Here is a 25438-nt window from a genome sequence, read left to right as displayed (position 1 = left end):
AAAATTGTCAGGAACCTCATTTTGGCTTGTGTTTATTAAAGTTAATTTAAGAAAAGGAATTGGAATTTCTTCAGATCGTAATGGAATAATCTATAAACAACAAAAACCAAAATCAGCCAAGTTTAAATTTAACATATAGTAAAGACAGACAAATATTATACATCTAATATTTGTAACTAAAGCACACCGGGGAATTGATTCAATAAACAATTTTATTCAGCTAACAATTGCAACAATTCAAAAAACGAAATTCATAGCTCTTGTCAGTTCAAATGAAGTATTTGTTGAGTGATTTCTAATATTTTTAATCTATTAAATAACAATAAATAAATCTCACTTCGCTCAGGGATGCCTTGGAAGAACTATGCTGACTTGTCAGCAAACAACATTTTGAAAAAAACTACTTAAGTGAAATTTGTGAACTTGACTGTAAAATTTATAAAGAAAAGCACATTTACATATACAAAAGAGAATGGAAAAAGTTGAAAATAATCAGATGTAGCAGAAAGGGGAAGCCTAAAATAGTTGAAAATATAAATGATAATGCTTTTCTTATTATATTTATTTCAGAGAAATCCTATGCTTGTAAAAGAATTGTCAGTCCTGGGAAACAGTCTTCATTTCCCAGAAAGGGCACTGTATGGAGAGATTTACTGCCAGTTTCTCTCCACTGCACCACCTAAGTACCTGAATTCTGTTCTACAGCAGAGGTGTGAAAAGTGGGGGACAGGCCTTCTTGTGGGTGTGAAATTTTGTAAGGGGGGTGGGGATGGGACGTAGCAAGATTGGTGGCTGCTGGATCATCCATCTCATTAAAAGTGTTGAAATATGTATGTATATTCACATTTATATACCGATTAAGAATTTTTACATTCTGCATGCTTATTACCAATGCTAAAAGACTTTTTTCCATATGAACATAAGTGAAATTTCTATCAATGTGGATTACATTAGACAGGTTGCAGGAGTAGGTGGGGGCTGCTAACTGCAGGGATGAAAAGGGGGGCCTGACGTAAAAAAAGCTTGCACACCACTGTTCTAGAGGAACTATTTCTAAGGGTAGAATTCATGCTGCACAGGTAAAATCTTAGCCCCATCAAATTCAATAGCAAAATTCCCCATTATTGCCACGGGACCAAGATTACATCACTCCTAAGTAAATTCTTCATATAACTATGGACTTTAGTTAAGATTCATCAATAGTTGAGAAACATAATTTCAAAATAGTTTTATAAAATATACACCAAAAATATTGTAACTGCATCATATATGGTTGAAAGCTGTTTGCAGAGGGCCAGTTACCACTAAAGATCTATTGCAATCACTGTAAATCTGATCCCTTAACATGAAGCTTCGAGAAGAAGCCAATTTTTGATGTAACTTGTGGGAGTTCATATTTTAAAAGAACTAACAACATTTACTTAAAAGTGAGACAATTTATTTATAAACCAGCATCATAATCATCATTAAAACACTGCATCACCTAAAACTGGATCTCCCATCTATATACACCTCTGAAGAATTAACAAGCACTTTTGTATCAGAGAGGTAGCCGTGTTAGTCTGTATCTTCGAGAACAAAAAGAAGCCCTGTGGCAACTTGTAGACTAACAGATATTTTGAAGCGTTAAGCTTTTGTGGGCAAAGACCCGCTTCATCAGATGCGTCTTTGCCCACAAAAGCTTAATGCTCCAAAATATGTTAGTCAACAAGGTGCCACAGGACTTCTTGTTGTTCTCAATCACCTTTGGCGATTCTGATCTGAGATGGATTTTAAAATCACTGACCCAAAGGGCTTTGGAGCTTCCAAAACAAATAATGCAAGAGCATCTTGAAGTTTTGTGCAACACTTGTTTATAGTTCATAATTACCTCTCAAAGTTAAGCACTTTGTTGGGATCTTGTACATATCCGGATAATAATACATGAATACATTCCAAAAGATGTAAAGGCTTTTTAAGTCTATTCCAGTATGGGTCCTAAAAGAAAGATTACATCAAAATTAGCGAGGCAGTACAAAATTAATTCTGATTCATCAATATAGAAATATGGACAATGTCAATACCTAAAAATTGCATTAATACACTATTTTAAAATGTTTGATTTATTACAGCAAAAACAATGGAAAGAGTGAAAATTTGATGTTAAGTTTACTTGCATGGGTTTCCACTGCTGAAATGATAAACAATACAAAACCCATTAAAACAGTATTGTAAATATTAGATTTTGAATAATACCAAATACCCTATGATACTGAATAGTTTGGTAGAATATGGTATGGGGGGGCGGGGCGGTCTACAAACGATATACTGAGCATAGACATCTCCTTTTTTTCAGGGAAGGAGCTTGATCACACCCACATGTAGCTGCTACAGCTCCTAATAATGGAGACAGGCAATCACTGCTGCAGCCTATAACAAGTATTGTTTATTCTGTTAAGGAGAGATTAGGGACAGGAGAGGGGAGGCAGAAAGGCCTGGGACAATGAAGAGGGGCAGCTCTACATCATGCTGCCTCCACAAACAGAGTCAGGAGACTGAAGCAGACTGCTAGACTTTATTAGAAGTGATAGCCCACGCTCCACCCCATATTCACGTCACAAGGACCTTGCACAAAACCCTGTAAGTAATAGCAGGTATGATTCATCCAGGAATGTGATCAGATCAAATGGCATTGATCTCCATTTTGGTACCTCTATTCTTCTACAAGCTGTCCAGGAATTGTCCCACCATGTAAAAGCTATATAAGACAAATAGTGATATCATCATTCTCCCACAACTCAACAGCTCAGTGAAGCTTCTAAGGAAAATGACTTGGAACTAGAAATGTTAATGTTTAACTGACAGGGATTGGAACAGACTCTGCACCTACCGCAGCCCAGGAACCAGGGGGAAGGAGGAGAGGCTGGACTTTCCCTTTTCACAGTGTGCCTGTGGCTGCCATGGACAGGGATGCGCCAGACAGGAGCTCCAGACAGGTTAAATCTATCATTTAAACAGTTAGCTAATTAAATGGAATTTTACATCCCTACTTGGAATGGGAGTGAAGACTCCATGTTGTTAAGCAAATGCAGCTTGAGAATCCGCAAGCCTCCTGATAAAATCAGTTAGGGTGAGAAACAGCTAAAATGTCCAACCTTTATAGTATTTTAGGCTAAATTTGTGGTTTTATTTGCTAGGTAATCTGCTTTGATCTGTTTGCTATCACTTTATTTTTTTTGTAGTTAATAAACTTGTTTTATAATTTACCTAAACTGGCTTGCCTTAAGTGATCTGTGGGGTTGGGCTGGGGTGGGGGAAATCTCAGTTTGGTTACCCCAAGTGTGCATATTCCTCTCCACACAGAGGGATGAGTGGACGTATTAATGAGCTTACACAGTGAAGTTCCCTATGTAGTACACCCGCATGTCCATGGTATAATTGTGTGTTAATACTCTAGAGGAGGGCACATGCCTGGAGAACTGAGGGAGGAAATCTGATGGTATCTGTTTTTGGCACTCAGGTTGGCACTCAGGCTGGGTGATTGTAGCCAGACAGAACCCCCCCTCTTTTACTGTACTCCATCTTGCCTTCCCTAGGTGCTTCAGAGCACGGAAGGGTTAAAATGAATAGCCCAGCCCTGGAATGCCCGAGAGCACAGATGGGCTTATTTTAGCCAGGTCTCTGAAGCTCCCAGAGCAAAACTAAGAACAATGGGCTAATTAACAGCCAGCCTTGGACTGCCCTGGGCTAATTACCATCAGTTGATTTGTCAGGACACTTGTCACAGACAGGAGGAAAATGTCCTGGCCCATTAAGACACAAATGCCCCTAACTGTCTACCTCACAGGTGTGAGCTACACCCTTGAACTCCCTGTGAGGACCAGTATCAGACAGTTTAATTCAATTAAACCAAGGAAGAAGCCTACGTGACCCAATGGGTATAAAAGAAGGGTCTGGCAGACCCCCTATTTGAGCTCCAATCATCTTTCCTGCCGGACAGGAGGGTGGGGGTCTCCCCACATCCCCGAGGATGCTCGACTCCTGGAAAAAAAAGGACAAAGGACTTCTTCCCAAGGGATTGAGAGGAAAACTGGCCAAGCCACTTTGGTAATGCAGGGGTGAGGATAAGACCTGCTAGGTATTTTACTTTTCATTTCTTTTGCGAGCATTTAACAAGTATAGATTTATGAATTAGAGTGTATGCTAGCTATTTGTAATCAAAGTATAAACCTTGTAACAATTGTAACCACAAGAGCTTAACTCGGTAGGTAAACAAACAAAGCAACATTATAACAGTAAGAGATTAATGTGTTAGATAAATAAACAAAGTAATTGATTAAGTGGTAACCTGACCCCTCCTGTTACTGTGCAAAACCGAACACAAAACAAACAGCCTAGCTGCTTTTCAGCATAAGAACATAAGAACACAAGAATGGCCATACTGGGTCAGACCAAAGGTCCATCCAGCCCAGTATCCCGTCTGCCGACAGTGGCCAATGCCAGGTGCCCCAGAGAAGGAGAACAGAAGACAATGATCAAGTATAGATTTATCTCCTGCCATCCATCTCCTGCCCTTGTACTGAAGGCTAGGGCACCATACTTACCCCTGGCTAATAGCCATTTATGGACCTAACCTGCAAAAATTTATCGAGCTCTTTTTTAAACCCTAATAGAGTCCTGGCCTTCACAGCCTCCTCCGGCAAGGAGTTCCACAGGTTGACTGTGCGCTGTGTGAAGAAAAATTTCCTTTTATTAGTTTTGAACCTACTACCCAGCAATTTCATTTGGTGTCCCCTAGTTCTTGTATTATGGGAAAAGGTAAATAATTTTTCTATATTCACTTTCTCCACACCATTCATGATTTTATATACCTCTATCATATCGCCCCTCAATCGCCTCTTTTCCAGACTGAAAAGTCCCAGTCTCTCTAGCCTCTCCCCATATGGGACCCGTTCCAAACCCCTAATCATCTTAGTCGCCCTTTTCTGAACCTTTTCTAATGCCAATATATCTTTTTTGAGGTGAGGAGACCACATCTGCACACAGTACTCAAGATGTGGGCGTACCATAGTTTTATATAGGTGAAGTATGATATCTTTTGTCTTATTATCTATCCCTTTTTTTAGTAATTCCTAACATCCTATTTGCTTTACTAACTAACGCTGCACACTGCGTGGATGTCTTCAGAGAACTATCCACTATAACTCCAAGATCCCTTTCCTGATCTGTCGTAGCTAAATTTGACCCCATCATGTTGTACGTGTAATTTGGGTTATTTTTTCCAATGTGCATTACCTTACACTTACCCACATTAAATTTCATTTGCCATTTTGCTGCCCAATCACTCAGTTTGCTGAGATCTTTTTGTAGTTCTTCACAATCCCTTTTGGTTTTGACTGTCCTGAACAACTTGGTGTCATCTGCAAACTTTGCCACCTCACTGCTTACCTCATTTTCTAGATCATTGATGAACAAGTTGAACAGGATTGGTCCCAGGACTGACCCCTGGGGAACACCACTAGTTACCCCCCTCCATTGTGAAAATTTACCATTTATTCCAACCCTTTGTTTTCTGTCATTTAACCAATTCCCGATCTATGAAAGGATCCTTCCTCCTATCCCATGACCACCTAATTTACATAAAAGCCTTTGGTGTGGGACCGTGTCAAAGGCTTTCTGGAAATCTAGGTATATTATGTCCAGTGGGTGCCCCTTGTCCACATGTTTATTAACCCCTTCCAAGAATTCTAATAGATTAGTTAGACACGACTTCCCTCTGCAGAAACCATGCTGACTTTTGCCCAACAATTCGTGCTCTTCTACGTGCCTTGCAATTTTATTCTTTACTATTGTTTCTACTAATTTGCCTGGTACTGATGTTAGACTTATCGGTCTACAATTGGCAGGGTCTCCTCTGGAGCCTTTTTTAAATATTGGCGTTATATTGGCCATCTTCCAGTCATTGCGTACCGAAGCAGATTTAAAGGATAGGTTACAAACCACTGTTAAGAACTCCGCAATTTCACATTTGAGTTCTTTCAGAACCCTTGGATGAATACCGTCTGGTCCTGGAGACTTGTTACTATTCAGCTTATCAATTAACTCCAAAACCTCCTCTAATGTCACTTCAATCTGGGAGAGTTCCTCAGATTTGTCACCTAAAAAGGCTGGCTCAGATTTAGGAACCTCTGTAACATCCTCACCCGTGAAGACTGAAGCAAAGAAATCATTTAATCGCTCCGCAATGGCACTGTCTTCCTTGATTGCTCCTTTTATATCTTTATCGTCCAAGGGCCCCACTGCTTTTTTAGTGGGCTTCCTGCTTCTAATGTATTTAAAAAACATTTTACTATCATTTTTTGAATTTTTGGCTAGCTGTTCCTCAAAATCTTTTTTGGCTTTTCTTACTACATTATGACACTTAATTTGGGAGTGTTTATGTTCCTTTCTATTTTCCTCACTAGGATTTGACTTCCACTTTTTAAAAGCTACCCTTTTCTCTCTCGCTGCCTTTTTAACATGGCTGTTAAGCCATGGTGGTTCTTTGTTAGGTCTCTTACTGTGTTTTTTTATTTGGGGTATACATTTAAGTTGGGCCTCTAGTATGGTGTCTTTAAACAGTTTCCATGCAGCTTCCAGGGATTTTAGTTTAGTTACTCTACCTTTTAGTTTCTGTTTAACTAGCTTCCTCATTTTAGTGTAATTCCCCTTTTTGAAATTAAATGCCAGAGTGTTTGACCGCTGCGGTGTTCTTCCCAACACAGGAATATTAAAAGTTATTATATTGTGGTCACTATTTCCAAGCGGTCCAGTAACAGTTACCCCTTGGACCAGATCCTGCATTCCAGTCAGGACTAGATCGAGAATTGACTCTCCCCTTGTGGGTTCCTGTACTAGCTGCTCCAAGAAGCAGTCATTTAAGGCATCAAGAAATTTAATCTCTGAATCCCGTCCCGAGGTGACATGTACCCAATCAATATGGGGATAATTGAAATCTCCTATTATTACTGTGTTTTTTATTGTGATAGCCTCTTTAATCTCCCTTAACATTTCAGCATCACTATCACTGTCCTGGTTAGGTGGTTGGCAATATATTCCTAATGCCATATTCATATTAGAGGAATGAATTGTTATCCATAATGATTCTATGGAACATTTTGATTCTTTTAGGATTTTTCTTTCATTTGATTCTATATTATCCTTCACATATAGTACCACTCTGCCACCCGCACGACCTGTTCTGTCTTTCCGATACAATTTATATCCCGGTATGATAGTGTCCCACTGATTGTCTTCTTTCCACCATGTTTCTGTGATGCCTATTATGTCAACTTCCTCCTTTGATATGAGGTACTCCAGTTCACCCATTTTATTAGACAGACTCCTAGCATTTGTGTAAAACCACTTTAAAAAACTACCACTATTTATATGTCCGCCTTTCACAGACGCCTTGGATTTTTAAGCAGCTCTTAGCCTGGTCACTAGTGAGCTCTGCCCTGGCAGTTGAAATCTCATATTAATACAAGGGCATAGTGGCATCTCACCTGACCGTCGGCTAACAGCGATGGATGCCATCTGCAGTCATGCCAGTTGATTACAGGGCCTGAGTGAGGCTAGCTACATCCCCAGCCCAGCTGTGTGTCTTTAGGGGTGCCATGGTTCCCACAGCTCCCAGCATGCACCCAGAAATGACAACCCATCACACCAAGAACTGCCTTGCTTGGGCACAAACTAAGGAGGACTAGGAAGGAGCAACAAGGACCCCCTAAAAACTACACCTGGAAACAGTGACAGGACATAAGGAATTTTGTAGAGTCTCTTTGATCATTAAGTGGAAAAAACACACACTGAACTAAAGAGGCAGGTAGTGATGCCAGTCACAATCCAAGGAAATTAACAATCTAAGAAAGATGAAATAATTTGTCAGTTTCTGTTGAACTTGCCATTATGGGCTATCCTTAAGAAAGAAGAAAATCAGATTCAAGAATCCAAGACCTGTCCATGCAGAAGAGCAGCAATTCTAATAATTTTAATCCTATTTATCATAGGAGGGGAGATCATCTTTAGCCAAAGTAACAGGAACATCAGAGTTTAATAGCTTTCCTCATATACTATGATAAAACACATTTTTTTTTAAATATTCTGCAATCACAAAGTCTATTAAAAGTTCTCTCGTTTTAACTTTAATATAAAATTTTAGATTTTCATGACAAAGATAAAATTTTAGCTCAAATATTATCCTTACCCGTGATTTGAACAACTGATCATACACTTCAAGTAGCTTAGACAGTGGCACTCCAATTTCCTGCATAGTGTATGTTACAAATCCCACATCCCAGTTCAAAGAACAAACTTGTTGCTCTAGAAATTGTACTAAGAAATCTGAAAAACAAAGAATGGTCTTTTCAGGTTCCATCTTGCTTTAATATTAGCTTAACAAAATTAATGAATATTAGCTAGTTACACAATGTTTAGTTTTGTCTTCCCTTACGAAGAAGCTTTCAACTGTAGAGATCAAAACATTTTACAAAAGTCAGTGAGAGTTCTCAGACTTTACAGATGGCAAATATGAGGCAAAGAGGATATGTAAGATGTGCTTGCCTTCCAGGATTAGATGCTATTATGAGCATCACAAGAGGCATTATTCAGAAGCAACACCACAATGTTACTAAAGGCTTCACTCATTACCCTTAAGATACTTTTGGCTGGCCAGGAAAATTCAATAACCCAAGTCTTTTTCCTATGATAACTAGGAACGTTAATGGTTAACTGGTGTGAGCTTCTCTAGCCCCATGGAACCTGCTGTGGTCACTTCAGTGTGGCTGGAGGAGCCTGCATCCACAGCAGCCCTGGGTACACCGCAGGTGGGAGGAACTCCAGCCTAGCCAGAGCAGTCCTGGTCTATGGCGGGCCTGAGTGTGCCATGGTGGGGGGCACTCCAGCCCAGCTGTGCTGGAGCACCCCCTCTCCAGGCATAATCCCTCACCATTTAGTCGGTTAACTAATTACACAGGATTTTACATCCCTATTGACAGTACAATGCTGTTAGATTGCCAGACTAGTCTGTTTTATCTGTAATACCAGCACATCCATACCATATTTTCTCTCTTAACATAAAACTAGTGTTTGCAAATGTAGGTTTTTATACAAACACCCTCTTCACCATGGCATTTTCAAAGAAGAAAACACAGACCTCGGTCTAATAAAGTACACTGATTTCCCATATTACTTTTTATGGAGTTGCAGCTGCAGATCTATAAAATATACATTGAAAGCACATAAAGGATCTAAAACCAAACATGTATATATGCATATAGTCAGTATTCGAATAGAAATATGCCTCTCAATCTCTTTTAATATGTAGTTTACATAACTGTCCAAAAATAAAATCCATTGCTCTTTGAGTAGAGAAAAATAATACCAGTTCAGAATATAAATTAGCTACAGTTTTGGGTGAAAAGTACTAACTGCAATCATATCTGTATTATTAATATAGGTTTTTCCATTACACTCCTGTCTTCACTTTTGTTCTAGCCACTATCTCCAATCAGCCTCCAAAGTGACTGTAATAATAAGTAAGCATGACAATTTCAATGTCAAAATTATTGTTATTGGATAACAAAGAAATGACCAGCCACTTGCCCTAAAACCCATCATCAGGAATTCCCTTTTTTACTCAAGTGTTACAGTACTGGTACAGATGCTTGGGACTGCTTGTTATTATTCAACGATTTCCATCAATATAATCTTGCAACAGTAAATCTCAATGAAAATCGATTTCATTTTACTATTCTCCAGCCACAATGAGAAATTTAACACACAAGAGCAATGATTAAGTATTCCAGATAGTAGAAATAAAGATTTCTTTAGATATGCAACCCAGCAATTTCTGTTTTCATAAGAAAAAAGGGACAAGCAATTGTCTGATAATCTCAAAATGACTTATTTCAGCAGGCTCTTTTGATTCTGTCCTGTACAAAAATACAGCATGGAAAGCTAATAATTATTTAACATGTATGAAACCAGCATTTACATACACAGGTAAATTTAGTTGCTTTTTAATTATCATTATACAAAAGTTTAAATATTTAATAGAGCAATATCAATGTTTCAGTGCTTAGGGTGTACTAAAGGCCTTTGAGCCTATTGCTGTAATGTCTACTTTTCTTCCAAATACCGTTAAATGACTTACCTAAAGGAAAATAACGAGGTGTGCCGGCATATATCTTTCCAAGCAATACCATCTTTAGACTAAGAGCTTGCATTCTGTCAGCTGGGCTCAGAGTCACACTATCACTCAACTCTAGAGAAAAAAAAAAGCAAAAAAAAAAAAAAAAGCAGTCAAGTATCACTTTAAAGACTAGCAAAATAATTTATTAGGTGAGCTTTCGTGGGACAGACCCACTTCTTCAGACCATACCCATACCAGAAGAGACTCAATATTTAAGGCACAGAGAACCAAAAACAGTAATCAAGGAGGACAAATCAGAAAAAAAAAAAAAAAAATGATCAAGGTGATCTGATTTGCTCACCTTGATCATTTTTTTTTTTTCTGATTTGTCCTCCTTGATTACTGTTTTTGGTTCTCTGTGCCTTAAATATTGAGTCTCTTCTGGTATGGGTATGGTCTGAAGAAGTGGGTCTGTCGCACGAAAGCTCACCTAATAAATTATTTTGCTAGTCTTTAAAGTGCTACTTGACTGCTTTTTGTTTTGATAGTATATGGACTAGCACGGCTCCCTCTCTTTTACTATTCAACTCTGAAAGAGAAAGTAAAAGTAGATTACATACATATCTAATTTTATGGAGGGTAATTAAATAAAAAAAAGAAACAACTATTACCTAGTACTACAGTGCTGTACTTTCATTTACCCTAACACTCCAAGCTAGTCTTTTCTAACTAACTTTTATATTCTTAGAGCAAACACATAACTCCATTAATTTTGGTTGGAAATCAGTACCTCTGCCTGTGGAAATGCAAATACACTTTTAGATTTCATACAAATGCATTTGTTATTCAAATAGTCAGTGCTTTAAAAAAAAAAAAAAAAAAAAAAAAAATGCTGGTCCTCAGCCAGCTCCTCGCCTCTCCAACTCCTCAGCTAATCCCAGCACTGGGGCTGCTGAGGTGTGGGTACTCAGTACCAGCAAATACCAGCACAAAAAAAAACACTGCAGATACATATTAGTATTCCTCTAAATTTCACAGAAGTCCATTATCATAAGTGACCATGTGACTTTGATATCCTGATAATTCCTATCCAATAGCTTTTGGGAGACTTGTGAGAAAAGAAATATAGTTTAAATCCAACACCTGGGGGAGAGTTGCTTGACTCTGACTTGACTTAAACCCTTGCACTCTGCATGGAGCAAAGGTCACCTACAAGTCTCCTCTACTTCACTATGTCTTGGAACAAAACTTCTAGCTGACCCCAGGAATACCCCAATTGTCTTTCAATCTAGAAAGGTGCACACATCACAAAATCACCATCATTGGTAACCCGTGTTCACTGTAAGATGAGTGCTTGCGCAGCCACCGAGAAGGGACTGGTACCACCTAACTAATTACCTGAGTGCCTACGGCTAGCAGCATGTGTTTCTATGGTAGTTCACATATGCACATATCTTGGTGCACTTAATAAGATGTATTCTGCCCATGGATGGAAAAAAATAGTGGGAACACTGCTGGTGACAACTTTCCTGGCAGCCGCCAGCACTAAAATAAGGAAAATGAACTTGTTCACTACAGAGGTGAAGGCAACTGGAAGAACCATCTGGGAAGCCTGCATTGCGAGAACCAGCGCTCTAGCTCTTCTTTAGATAAACAGAAGATTTCAGTCTCCGTGCTGTCAATTTGGCAACCTTTCATAAACACTAAAATCACTTTAATCCTGCTCACTAAAAGAGTGTTACTTAACATTTTGATTAAGATTTTCTTATCCTGAAACAGTTAGATGACAGTTTGCAGGGTTTCTGAAGCCATCTTTTTTTTGGAAATGCCCCTGTGAAATCGTAACCAAGAAGAGTATAAACAGTATAATGAAGCTTGGGGTGACCAGGGAGTAGAAATGGAGTCCAGTTGGCAGTACATTTCGTCCTCCAGAAAGATGTTCTCTTACCATTTGGCAACCCTCTTCTGTTTTCAAAGAGCACTATGTCCAGACTCTCCTTAAAGAGTAGCATGATGGCATATAACTGATATAGAATCTGGGGGGTTCTAGTCAATCACAAACTAAACAGGAGTCAACAATGTAATAAAACTGTTGCTCAGCCATCCTCCCATGCCCCGAATTCCCACAAAAAATTCTGCAAACATTCTGGGACAAGTTAAAATGAGTATTGCAATCAAGACACAAGAAGAAATTCTACTGAGAACTGATAAGGGCTCAATTGGAATTTTGTGTCCAGTTCTAGACACCACACGTTAGGAAAGATGTGGTGGAAAAAATTCAGAGGAGTGCAACAGAAAATTATTAAAGGTTTAGAAACTGTGACTTACTTGTGAAAACACTGGGTTTGTTTAGACTGGAGAAAAGAAGACAGGTGGGACATGATACCTGTTTTCACTTACATCAAAAGGTTGTTATAAGGAACGGGGATTTTATTTTTCTCCTTTTCCACTAAGGCGAGGGCACGAACTAAGGATTGAACAAGGGGGGTTTAGGTTAGAGATCAGGAAAAATTCCCTGAGAAGGATAATTAAGCAGTGGACCAAACTATGTATGGAGGTTGTATAATCATTATCATTGGAGTTTTTTTTTTTTTTAAGAACAGGTTAGACAAAATACTTGTTAGGAATGGCTAGATAATACTCACTCCTGCCTCCGTGCAGGGAACTGGTCTAGATAACCTATCTCAGTTTCTGGCAATCCTACCTTGCCATGATTCTATAAGGCAATGAAAGGGGAGTAAGATGATTACTGGGGTGGGAGAATGTGATGGAAAAATTCCCTTCTGTTCAGTGGGCTATTCAAGTCCCATGCCATGTAAATCTTTTTAGATTTTACAAATGTTTGATTTTTACATTCTTTTAGGCACTGGAAAGAAACATGTTAACATTACTGAATTAATATGCAGACTCAAAATCCCAAGCATAATTCAATTTCAACATACCCTTTAATAAAGCTATTTTTAAAAGTTAATATAGTGTGGTGGGGGTGGCTTGGCTCCCAGGCTCTGGCCTCTGTTTAATCCACTCTCCTATGGCCAGGTCACTGTTGCCCTCGAGACAGGGGAAGGGTGGTCGAAATGATGGCCTGGGGGGAACCCGGGCCCCACCCACTCATTCTGGGTTCCGACCCAGGGACCCTGTGTGGCTGCTGGTGGTGGGGGAGGGCTCCCCACGTTATGAGCCCCGCAGCTCTTCCCTGGGTCACTTCCCCAGATGACTCCTCCCCCCCATACCTCCTCCAGGTAGTGGCCATGGCAGCAGCAGCAGCACGTTCCCCCTTCTGGCTTGGCTCCTCCTGTGTGTCCAGCCCGCTTGGCCTTACACCCAATCTCAGGGCCTCCTGGGCAGGGCTTTAGCCTCTTGTGGGTGAGCACTCCTCTCCTCCTCTTAGTGCCTCTAGAAAACTCCTGTTTTTGCTTTGCTTTGCTTTACTCCTCTCCTTGCTCGCTCTCTCTTTCCTCTGCCTCCTGGGCAAGGGTACTTTTAAAAGCAAGCTCAAGTGGGACCAGCTGGCCCCAATTCACCCAGGGCAGCTTCCTCCCCAGCTGCTCACGCCCTGCTTGTTTGCCTCCCCTGCTCTTCCTTCTTGTTCTTACCCCCTCCCAGCCTTACCTTATCACAACAGATAATGCTACCAACAAATGAACATACATACTTTGATGGAAAATAAGTGATTTTTTCCCTATTTATGCCATAACACATCTTTGTTTAATTCCTATAGCTGCATTCCACCCACTGTAAGGATATCTTCTAAATTTACCGAATGACTGAGGTGAGGAACATTCAGTAGCCATGTCTACACCTGGAAGAAAATGTAGTTCTGACTGCTGAAATACAAAAAGACTAAAGCCCCAATCCCAAAATGAGCTACATCTGAGGACAAGGACCCTCCTCCTGTACTATGCTTTTGTTTAAATAACAGCCTTTGAATTTTTACAAAATTCCTAAGCTCTGAAATTAATATTTAGATTTCACATTCAATGAAACATACTGCACAAAATTCCTAAAAGATATTCCAAACATTTCATGTGGCTAGGATACTGAGAGACGCATAAGATCACTGGAACTAAATGCTTTAATTACCAGTTATTCTATATTTCTAAGCCTCTTCAATACCAGTCTGTCAAGACTTACCTTTCTCAATTATTTCTTGCCAGAGAGTCTGTACCAAGATTGGGTCTGAGTGACCGGCACAATGTATAATTGCCATCTTACACTCTGAGAGCTTGAAAGGGTCAGCAAATTCACCATACAGCTACAATAATGGAGACAGTTTGATATTTCAGTCAAGACAAACCATGATTTAATATCAGACTGAAATTAAACAGAACAGTTATTCATTAACATGCAACATACACAATGTGAAACTAAGCCAGAATAGCAAACAGCTTATTTTAATAGCCACTGACCAATATCGCATACAGAGCATTTGTATTGAATCAAGTCAGCTCTGTATCAACATACAATTTCAAAATTTTAAAACAAGCTAGAAGAAACCTAGAGTCTTTACCAATTTATCACCTCTAAAAGTCAAAGAAACTGTGCACCATATAAATAATATATGTTCCCTATTGCAGATAACACAAAGAAAAGGAGCTGGAACTACTGGAGATATCTTTAATATTAAAAATAAGACAGGCTAAATGTAAATACATAAAAATTTTGAAAACAGGATGCTGAATTGACAGACTATTTTGGTTCATGACTAATAAACAAATTTGTTTGAATATGTCATTCTCAGATACTAGAAAAGTTTATACTGCAGAGTGGGATATTGCATCTGAATTTGTATAAATACTTTGAACAGTTAGGTAACAAACTATTTCTAATCACCTTGGTTATGTCCATCAGCTCAGAATCCAACTGGGAAATTGCATCTTGTACTGAAGAATGGTGGAAATATTGTCGTTGTAATGTTTCTTGTATTTGTAGCTGTATCCTAGCCACCTAGTTTTAAAAAAAATTAAGATAATTCAGAGTCATTCATTTCATCTAAACTATGGCAACTTGGAAAAACCTAGAATTGGGTCTAACACATTTGAATACAGAAGTTTCATGAGCATATGTTAGACCCATAGTCCTAGTAAAGCAAGTGCACCTAGATGTGCTGATTTTCACTGGGATAATGCATTTCAGCCGAAACAGCTCATTATTGTATTTAAATCAGTAGAAAAATCTACTTTGTGATTGCTAATAACACAAAAGACTTATGCTAATATTGATAATGATGCGAACACTTCTCCAGCTTGTCTTTTTATTGGATTTTAAGCTTTCCAGGGAAGGGATTGTCCTAGTCTGTACAGTGCCTGGCACAACTGGAGTCCCATTCTTGATTGATCCTAAAGCAGTACCATAGCAACCTGACTAATTAATAATAGTAGTAGTAGTAATAATAATAATAATAGTAGCAACAACAAATGGAAATGCATTTTCATCTTTTCTTACTTCCATTTTCTCTTCTAGTTCATGTAAGAATTCACCATCTGCAGCTATCGATGATATGGCAGTGGAACTCTTGGCACTCAAAATAGCACGTGCAATATATTCAAGACGCTGCTGAAGTGGAATCTCTGTGCTGTAAAAGAAACATTCAAACTGTAAGCCACGTACCTAGAACACAGAATCACAGAAATGCAGGGCAGGAAGGACCATGAGAGGCCTGTAACAGCCACTGTGCTAAGGAAAGACCAATTAAACCTAAACAATGTCTGACAGATGTTTGTCCAACTTGTTTTCAAAAACCTCTAATGACAGGGATTCCACAGCTTCTCTTGGAAGCTTACTCCAGGGCTTAACTACCCTTATAGTTAGGCTTTGTCTATACTGTGCAGCTTTTAGCACTTTGACACTAAAAATAATGCAGTGCAGCCACTGTCACTCTTGTGCTGACAAAAAAATCTTTTATCACAAGTAGTGATGTTAGTCTGCTGACAAAGCATTGTTCACACTGGTGTTTGTTGTCAGTTAACATATCTTACGTGTGTTGTATTTATCACACTTCTGAAAGATAACATCTTTGTTATGTAGTTGCTGGTGTAAACATTGTCTTAGAAAGTCACTTGCTGCAGATTAAGCCCATTATTTGCTTGTTCTATTTTTCCACTAAAGAGAAGACAATTCTTCACCATTCTCTTTATAAGAGCTATTAACATATTTAAAAACTGTTTTTGGGTTCCCCTCCAGTCATCATCTCTTCAGATTAAACATGCAAAGTTTTTTTTTAACCTTTCCTCATAGACCAGGTTTTCTAAATCTTTTACTGTGCTTGTTGTTTTCTTGTAGGTTCTCCTGAATTACCCATATCCTTCTAAAGTATGGTGTTCCATACTTTAAGGCCTCACCAGTGCCAACCAGAGCGTTGCTATTACCGTTACTCACCTTGTCTCTCTAACATGGAACTATGTCAAGGTTTTAAATGAGGATAAGAAAGATTATGTTTACTGCTTCCCCCTTATTCATTAGGCCAGTAACCCTGTCAAAAAAGCGTGTTCCCAAGACTGTTCCAAAAATAATTATACTAAAAGATATATAGGAAATAGGACTTTAACTTTTCCCAGCTTTGACAATGACTTTAAGCATAACTAAGTCAATTCCCCTCTCTAAGACATTTCTCCTTCTCCTACTCTACAATTATTGTACAGAACTATGCACTAAAATATACTATGTAACTAAGTTACCATTTAATATTCCACAGCTACACGAATTCTGTAAGTTGTTTATTTCTGTAGAAAATATGCAACATTTCCATGCTATCATTCTTAATAGTGGCCAGGTTAAAAACTGACATTTATCTACTATATATTTTAGAGAGCTTGTGTGTCTGTCCGTCCTTCCGTGAGTCTGTTTATTCAAGAACCAAGCCATAAGAGACAGGATGGAAGGACACTATGATGAAAAGTGAATGTTCCTATCAGTATCACTTCATCATATTATTTTAGGTTGAAGTTTACACTTTAGCATTCACTCCAATTAACTTTTTATTATCTCCCTACTAAGCATAATACATTGATTACAAACTGTCCATACCTATGCATGTCTGCCAGTTTAGCCAACACTCTGGCTGCGTTACTGAAATTCCTGTTCTTCTCAAAATATCTCCACAGTAAATCCATGTAACGTACTTTGTTTTGATCAACCTTGGCCATACGCACCAGATACGGCTCCAGAAACGGAGAGGTAACCTGCAAGAATCATATAAACCAGTGTTTCCCAAAGTGTGAGATGCATACCACCAGTGGTACACAAAAGGAGTTCAAGGGGTAGGTGTCAGAAATTAAATGACTAAAAATCAGGAGGTAAGTACTGCAGGGGCGGGGGCGGCATGTTCAATGATAAAGCCAAAATCCAGAAAGGGACATGTGAATGTTTTAAGCTTGGGAAACACTGATATAAACCAAAGTTAAGTCTTTTTTCAAAGAACCATTAAAAACTTCTGTTGCAACTGTATATCATTTTACCTGGTACAGGTTGAAATGCCCAAATCTGTCATTCTCTCATCTGACACAACTTCAGGTGTTGCAGGAAAGTCCCAGGGCTGGGAGGAAGGGCTAGCCAGACCAGCGTCAGGAGCCCAGGGCAGGGCAGCCACAGCTGGTCTGGCTGCAAGTGGGCACTAGCAGCAACAGGGAGTAGAACCTGGGTTGGTAAGCTGTCAGCTCACTGCCAGGGCTGCACTGGAAGCCGTGACCCTAGGAAGCTGCGGTTGGGAAGGTGTGGTGGGGGCTAGGAAGGAGCCTGTGCAGGGAGAGTGGGGTTGGGAAGCTACAGGCAAGGAGCCCATGAGCAGGCGCTGATGCCGGAAGGGTAGAAGAATTGACCACCCTGCTCCAGCAAATTCCCTGGGCCGGGACCGCTCAGGTTCCAAGGGTGCCAGACCAGGAAGGCTGAATCTGTATTGCAATCAACTCTTTTGGCCTAATACAGGTGCCCTAACAAACCATCTTTGTGTTTTGCATGATCTTACCTGCAGCAGTTTATCTGCAAGGTCAGCTTGTATTAGCCAGTTGTACAGAGCAATAGAGAAGAGTTCATCTGTTGAACGCTGGGCCAATTTTAGCATTTGTTCAAACTAAAGGAAGAAAGCTCAGTTATTACTCCAGAACTCTTTCCATTTTGTATACAGCTTAATACCTTTGTTACTGGGCTTACAAACACTGCATATTTACATGTGCCAACATCTAAATATTAACGTTCTATAATTTTTTATGAATACCATATCTTCTCTCATATGGAAACAAGTTCATTTCAACTCCTGACTTTATCTCCGTTAACTTATTTTGCAACAATATTTCGTACAACCTTTTTGTCTTTATAAGCTTTTTATCCCTCAAGAAAGAAAATGGTAGCCTTCTACCTTAAACCAGTGCCGTTTCTGTATTTAAAAAAAAGGGGGGGGGGGGGCAATAGTCAGCCGACTTCCCCCCCCCCCACCCAATCCTATGCCTGGGGCTGTAGAGGTGCCAGCACAAAAAAAGCACTGCCTTAAACCTGTCCTAGTGTTTATAAAGCAAGATAGTTGTGACTGTATTTCTTCTGTAAATTTCTTACATGGTGTCCTGCTTCTTCGTTGCTCAGCATATTGGGATCAGATGACAATACTGGAGGGCCTGGCTTTTTGGGTACACTGGGAGATTGAGGAGCAGCTTTACTCTGGTTTACTAGTTCCTGAAGGGTATCGGTGATGCACTTGTAACTGTTTAACCTGCAAGCAGATACAGGAGAAAGAGTTTAAGTTACAGATATCTGTGAGATCCTTGTTCCTACAAGGTAGGAAGAAGGAGGGCATGGTACAAAGGCCTCTGAAGGTGCATTTCCCCTCTTATGGAATCAGACATTTAAAGGATATACACTATGAATACTATTCCTTAGCTACGCACATTTTGCATAATGGAACATCTGCCTTTCCAAAAGTAATGTGACTAAAGTTGGCCAACATTTTACAGATATTACTGAAGTCAATACTGCCACCAACAATAATGATAAAAAGGGGGGCAGTTAAAATCTGGAATATCCTCTACAATTTTTATTTTTTTAAACAAATTATGGGTTAATTCAATTATATAAACTTGAGATCACAGGCACACAATCTTTCTCAAGCTATACGTTTTACAACACTACAACCAATTAAACTTTTAGCCTAAATAAAGATGGTACATATCATTAATATTTAAGGAACATGCACTGAGAAAAACGTGTTCCCCTGATTTTAATTTTGGGAGGCTTATCTGTCACCTCACTCAAATCAGCTGTTAAGTTCTTATAAGTAAAATACCTCAAATAAAAATGCCAGTATATTTTGAAAACTTGCCTCTCCTGGAAAGCCTGGAGTCCAACAATATCCTCATCAGGTTCTCCATTTTTGTAGAAATGAAGTCCAAGACCTTGAGGATCCTTCTTCTCAGCAGCAGTAAGAGACAGTTCCACCACACCCTCATAGAAACGCACTTGGGATAAGAAAGAATTGAGAGCTTGATCCATACATACTGAACTAACTGATTGCACACTTCGCCTTTCAGAATGAAAGAATTCCCCTCGCTCACCATGGCTATGATCTTATAAATGCTTATGCACATGCTTAATTTGGTGGACAACTCACATGCTTAAAAGATATACATTTGAAGGACTGGGGCCCAAACAATTTAATTTTGGTTACAGAAAATGTATGAATATCTACAAAAAGCATTCATTTTTTCTGAACGCTATGATAACACAGAATCATTGTTCAACAGTGTGTTTTCTATGAGACAACACCTGCAACAATATACAGCCATTTAAATTCTATCCCAAGTGTTTTGTTGAAAGTATTTTACCAAATGGTGAAATGCCTTAGCAATTTCATGTAGAACTTGTGAAATAGTGCACAGGAATATTTTTAAATATGAAAAACGTGCCTGACCCGCTCAAATCTAATCAAGTCAAGCCAAAACAAAAATGTGATGTGTATAAAATAAAGTGCTAACAATAACCTATTTATGGGAGGAACTTGCTCGAAAACCAGAGAGAAATAAGGGATTGATTCCAGTATGGAGTGCATTCACCCTGTCAGGGATAGTCGAAGTGGTGCTTGGTTCTGCCATGAGTGCAGGAGACTGGACTACATCAGGGATTCTCAGCCTCTCTTTCTGAGGCCCAGATCTCTGGCTGAGAACTGCTGGACTATATTATCTCTAAAGGTCCTGTACAGTCCTACAATTCTATGGTGAAAAGAAGAAACATCACGGATTAGGCTGATCAATGAACAAATGTGAGTGACCTGCAAAGATTCTTTCCAGCCTAAAATAAGGCACAGAGTTAATATATTTTGAATTACTACATAAGCCTCCATGTCTCCACCATGTATATTTTTCTGCATTATCTCTTAGGCATTCTAGGAATGCTATGCTTTGATCAGAAGTGTCATAACGGAGGTAAAAGCGAGGTCTGAACCTACAACTAAATTCAAGATGTCAAATTTCCAGTCATGTTTGCCCCTCACCTTGTCTATATTGTGCACAGACATTAGAAAGGTCTACTTGATTGCTGATCTTTTGGTACTCCTTCAGTGACTCTCTTAGCATCTTCTCTTTTTCCAATTTGCTCTGAACTTGTCGGGATCGTTGAAGCAATTCATTTGCCTACAGTGAAACAATTGGAAGTGTAAGTCCTTATTAATTCAAGTCATACTGTCACGGATATTTTCTTTGCAATAACTCATTCTGTTAACTTACAAATTTCTAAGCCTAAAGTACTACAGACCTCATCACTTCAAATTTAAAAACAAAGTTCTCTGGCTAGAGACATGTCAAGTTTTAGGCAGAAAGATTCTGTATGTAAGATAAGGGATGAAAGGAGGGTTTTTTTGGTTTTTGTTTTTTTAAGTTAATCGTTTACTGGTTGACTAAACTGAATGAATCAATTCCTGTTTAAATGCTTGTTTGTAATGCTCTGGGTGGGTTACATTGGTTTCAGGTTGCGTAAAACGTTAGGGCAACAGGGTTTTCATACACATGCCTAACTATTATATAAATCTAAGGTAAATAAAGTTGGAGATGGAATTAAAAGTAGATTCAAAATGAAAAATGTACAGCTAGCTATTGTAATACTACCAAGTGACATGTCATTTAATGGCAAATAAATCTGACAGTCAAGAACACAAACATTCTGTGCTCATCTGATTACTCTACCTAATGTTCTGCAACTCTGGATGGAAGTCCAGTAATGATAATTAATACTTTGTGAGTGTGTTGGGCAAAAACTGCTACTGTCAGCTCCCATTAAGGGAAGTAAATTGGAGTTCACAAGAGAAAACCTGCTCCTAATTGTGGAATAGGAGACAGCTGCCCGTCAAATTCGGCAGGGGCTATATAAAAAGCTGCAAGGAAGGAAACCATGCAGGAAAAGAGTCAGGGACTGGACGTAGAGTTACAGCTCTTCCTTCCTGGGTTCAGACACCAGAGCCCAAGCTGGCTGTGGTGAAAAGATGGTAGGAGCAAAATCTATAAATAAAACAGCACCAGCGGTTACTGAACTCCAGGCTCTCCAAGTGACTTTTTAAGCACAGCCGGGCCAGGAGCTAAGAGGGCCATGCAACACCCTCTTAAAAGCATATTTGAAGTAATTGATAATAGGTCTACAGTGAGCTCCAAGAAGACACAGTTGGATTTATAAAAAGCACAATACCATTTTGTTCCAAAATAAGAACAATTATACAAAACTGTCTTCCATGAACAACTCTCACTTTCACCATAGAGAGTCAAAAAGTACCTTGGAACAGACAGCATCATCAGTACTGTATAGAAGTGGACATATGTCTTGTAAATGTGAACTGATGCCATCCACAGCAGCATTATCTCTGATGTAACAGTTAATGAGAGAGGCAATGAGTGCGCCAGTTAACTCTTTGTCTCTAATTACTAAGTCTTTGAAAGTAGAAATCTTCAAATGCTCTTGAAATTCCTGTGGGAAGAAAAATAAATCATATTCTTTCCAAAGATGCATTTCCAAACAGGACTAATGTAATAGAAACAAATTCATCTGCTTTCCCAATAAACAGTAAATTTCAAAGACCAAAATTCACAGAGACAATGCATAGTTTAATACACATAAAGACTGAAATATAAGATACTGTATTAAAGAGGATGATCCAGCATTATGGCAGGCAATGAATTTTCTGTGCAGCTCATTTCAGTGCCATTGTTTTCATTCTGCACGTACTAGCACTTTGCTCAATCACAAAGTGAGGACAGAGTATTTATAAAACAAACCCACTATTAACTACTAAGCAGAGTTTTAAAAACAACAAATCTGATATTAATTAATAACATTTCAAATCTGCTAATTAATTTGAGGCAAGAGAGCAACGTGTTAGATTTTATTTCAATAGAATACTTGCAATACCAAGAAAATTAAACTGGAAATAGTTGTACAAGCTGTAGTTTATGAAGTCCATTTAAATGGCTAAGATTAACACTGTTTTGAATACATATTTAAGAAGTCCAGACTTATTAAATGCAATCAACTAAAAAGCAAATTGTTGTTCAGTAAAGTTTATACCATACCTTCTGAAGCTCACCTACAACAATATTGAATTGGTGCTCACAGAGAAGCTTCCACAAAGCCAAAGCCTGGCAGGTTTTGCGCACAAGTTGCTGGATCCCTTGAAGTGAAGTCTTCTCAGTTAACTGTGCCTCTGCTATAACATGAATAGATCACGGGTAATTTTTTGTTCACATGCTACATCCACTGTTCTTGAATTAGTAACAGAGAGAAAGCCGCGCTAGTCTATATACTATCAAAACAAAAAAAAGCAGTAAAGTAGCACTTTAAAAGACTAACAAAATAATTTATTAGGTGAGCTGCTGAAGAAGTGGGTCTGTCCCATGAAAGCTCACCTAATAAATTATTTTGCTAATCTCTGAAGTGCTACTTTACTGCTTTTTTGTTCTTCAATTACTATGCCAACTTTTGTTTTATAATGATATGTCCCCTTATTTTAAACAGGTTTTCTCCCCTTGCTCTATGCTATTTGCTACTTCATTTTCACTCTCGTTTGTGTGGATCTGTAAATTTCAACACTTTGCAAAAAAGGTACTACTATGTCCCCATTGATTTATAACTACAAATGCAACAGAACATTTTTTTGAAAAATAAGCGTAGTTCTGTATGTGCATACTGTTGTCATATTACTGACCTGCCTCAAATACAAGTCTAGATTAATAATTTATCAGAAGGCAATAAACTGTTTAATAAACAATCTAAAATTCATTCTAGAAACAGCAATTATAAACAACTGACAAACATTTATTTCAATGGATAACTGCTACGGCAGTAATAAAAATACATAATAATAATAATAAGTCATAAAAGCATCCTCTAACAGCATCTGTGAAATATGAAAGCTAAGTAACAAAAATAAGAAGTTAAAAAATGAAATCTTGGATTGGCATTAGGGGTGTATTGTGATGAAATATGAATGTCTTTATATTAAATACCTTGATTATGATGTTCATAAATTCACTTTAGTTAAAGTGTTTGCCTATTGTAAAGGATATAACTATACTGCTGGTCACCTGGCAACCACAACTGTTTTGAAAGGAAGTTTTTCAGTTTTGGACTGCACATAAGAAAATACAACAAAACATGAATAGATAGTTGATCATCTTATCCTATTTAAAGAATTTTTTTTTAACATTGGCAATACTTGTTACAGAAAAGAGAGCAAGCATATGAGAGAATTAATAAATTGAAGAAACCCAAACTTTGATCCTTGTTGTGTACGTGCACCAGACAGCTAGGAAACAGATTGCATATTGAATCTCGATGAGCAACGGCTCATCTTCTCTGGTTTCTGTGTGCTGGCTAAGGTTTAATACCTATATTTAAAGACATAATGAAGTCTAATGGATTGAGTGACAGGAATTCATGAGTTCTATACTTAGCTCAGCTACCTTGTTGATAACCAAAACTTGCAAAGTGCAGCTATTGCATCAATTAATGGGGAATAAAACTGACCTACTTATAGAAGAACTGCTTCAATTAATATTACAACTTCATTTGGAAAATATAAAATGCTATGTAACTGCTATGTACTATGATTAGCAAATACAGATAATTTTATGAATTAGGATGGCAAAACATTGTATCTGTATTACTGTATCACCTAGAAACCCTAGGCATGGACTAGGGCAGGGATGAGTAAACATTTTGTCGTGCCCCACTTTTCATCCCTGCTATGAGCAGCACCCCCCCACCACCTAAAACCCGTCTCATGTAATCCAAATCAACAGAAATTTTGGTTATGTGCATATGGAAAAAACAAAACCAGAAAACCTTTTGACATATGTAAGAAAATAAGTATGTACTATGAAAAAAAATGATTAATCGGTATATAACTGTGAATACACTTACATAAAAACAGTAACATATTTCAACATTTTCATGAGCCTGAACCCAGCCAATTGTGCTGCACCGTCCTTACAAAATCTCCCCCTCCAGAGGGCCCGACCCTCCACTATGTGCACACCCAGATAGGACACTAATGTGCATAGAAGACCCCATTATGTATAGAGGCTTGTGATAAAAAAGAGAAAGAACAGAATGGCCATAGTGGGACATACCAATAGCCATCTTGTCCACAATCCTGTCTTGCAACCATGCCCAGTATATCAGAAAATAACAGGACAATTACTTAATGATTCACGCACCCTCCAGACCCAACATCTGATATCCTGAGGTTTAGAGACATTCAGAAGTTGGTGTTGTATCCCTGTCCAGCATGGCTAACAGCCACTGATGGACCCCTCCTCTATGAACTTATCTATTTTTTTTTAAACTTACAGTTTTGCCCTTCACAGCACACCCCGGCACAGTTCCATAGGTTAACAGTGAGATGTGTGAGGTATTTCCTTATATTTGTTTTAAACCTGCTACCTATTAATTTCATTGGGTGACCCCTTATTCACTTACCTCACGCTATTCATAGTTTTATGTACCAGTTTCATATTCCCATTTAGTCATCTCTTTTCTAAGATGAACAGGTCTCATTTTTTAATCTCTCCACATACGGTAACTGTTCCATGCCCTAATCATTTTTGCCACCATTCTCTGCACTTTTTCCAATTCCAATACTGGCTGAAACTGTAATCTGGAACTCTCTTGTCCAGCAACATCTGTAACCCGGTATGATTTTAGTTAGCTGGATGACCACTTATCATGGCTGTGGCCAAGTTTCCTATGGTCCTGTGAAGTTTGTTTCCAGCCATCAGTCCTGAGTGTCAGTGTGCTGTCCTGTAATTTACCCCTAAATGTCTT

General features: G+C 38.7%; 1 protein-coding gene and 1 long non-coding RNA gene across 2 annotated transcripts in view; one reads left to right on the top strand and one right to left on the bottom strand.

Moving 5' to 3' along the window:
* The window catches only part of LOC142013801 (uncharacterized), a 30204-nt gene extending 10554 nt beyond the window's left edge, over positions 1 to 19650 (top strand). Inside the window, exons 2-4 of the long non-coding RNA XR_012645789.1 lie at positions 15614 to 15747; positions 17254 to 17409; positions 19515 to 19650. This is a non-coding gene — a long non-coding RNA (uncharacterized LOC142013801). The remainder of the gene's footprint in view (positions 1 to 15613; positions 15748 to 17253; positions 17410 to 19514) is intronic.
* NUP155 (nucleoporin 155) overlaps positions 1 to 25438 on the bottom strand; it is a 57373-nt gene that overhangs the window by 1847 nt on the left and 30088 nt on the right. Inside the window, exons 22-34 of the mRNA XM_074995641.1 lie at positions 22687 to 22820; positions 21893 to 22084; positions 20625 to 20763; positions 19458 to 19593; positions 18698 to 18851; positions 18114 to 18218; positions 17177 to 17331; positions 15596 to 15725; positions 14984 to 15097; positions 14285 to 14405; positions 10172 to 10282; positions 8225 to 8361; positions 1871 to 1977 (exon numbers count right to left, since the gene is read on the bottom strand). Of these exons, the coding sequence (XP_074851742.1) occupies positions 1871 to 1977; positions 8225 to 8361; positions 10172 to 10282; positions 14285 to 14405; positions 14984 to 15097; positions 15596 to 15725; positions 17177 to 17331; positions 18114 to 18218; positions 18698 to 18851; positions 19458 to 19593; positions 20625 to 20763; positions 21893 to 22084; positions 22687 to 22820 (1735 nt within the window). The remainder of the gene's footprint in view (positions 1 to 1870; positions 1978 to 8224; positions 8362 to 10171; positions 10283 to 14284; positions 14406 to 14983; positions 15098 to 15595; positions 15726 to 17176; positions 17332 to 18113; positions 18219 to 18697; positions 18852 to 19457; positions 19594 to 20624; positions 20764 to 21892; positions 22085 to 22686; positions 22821 to 25438) is intronic.

This window comes from Carettochelys insculpta, chromosome 5 (genome assembly GCF_033958435.1).
Source record: "Carettochelys insculpta isolate YL-2023 chromosome 5, ASM3395843v1, whole genome shotgun sequence".
Taxonomy (NCBI): Eukaryota; Metazoa; Chordata; order Testudines; family Carettochelyidae; genus Carettochelys; species Carettochelys insculpta.
Note: the sequence above shows the minus strand (reverse complement) of the source record. Positions and strands in the feature narration are given on the sequence as shown.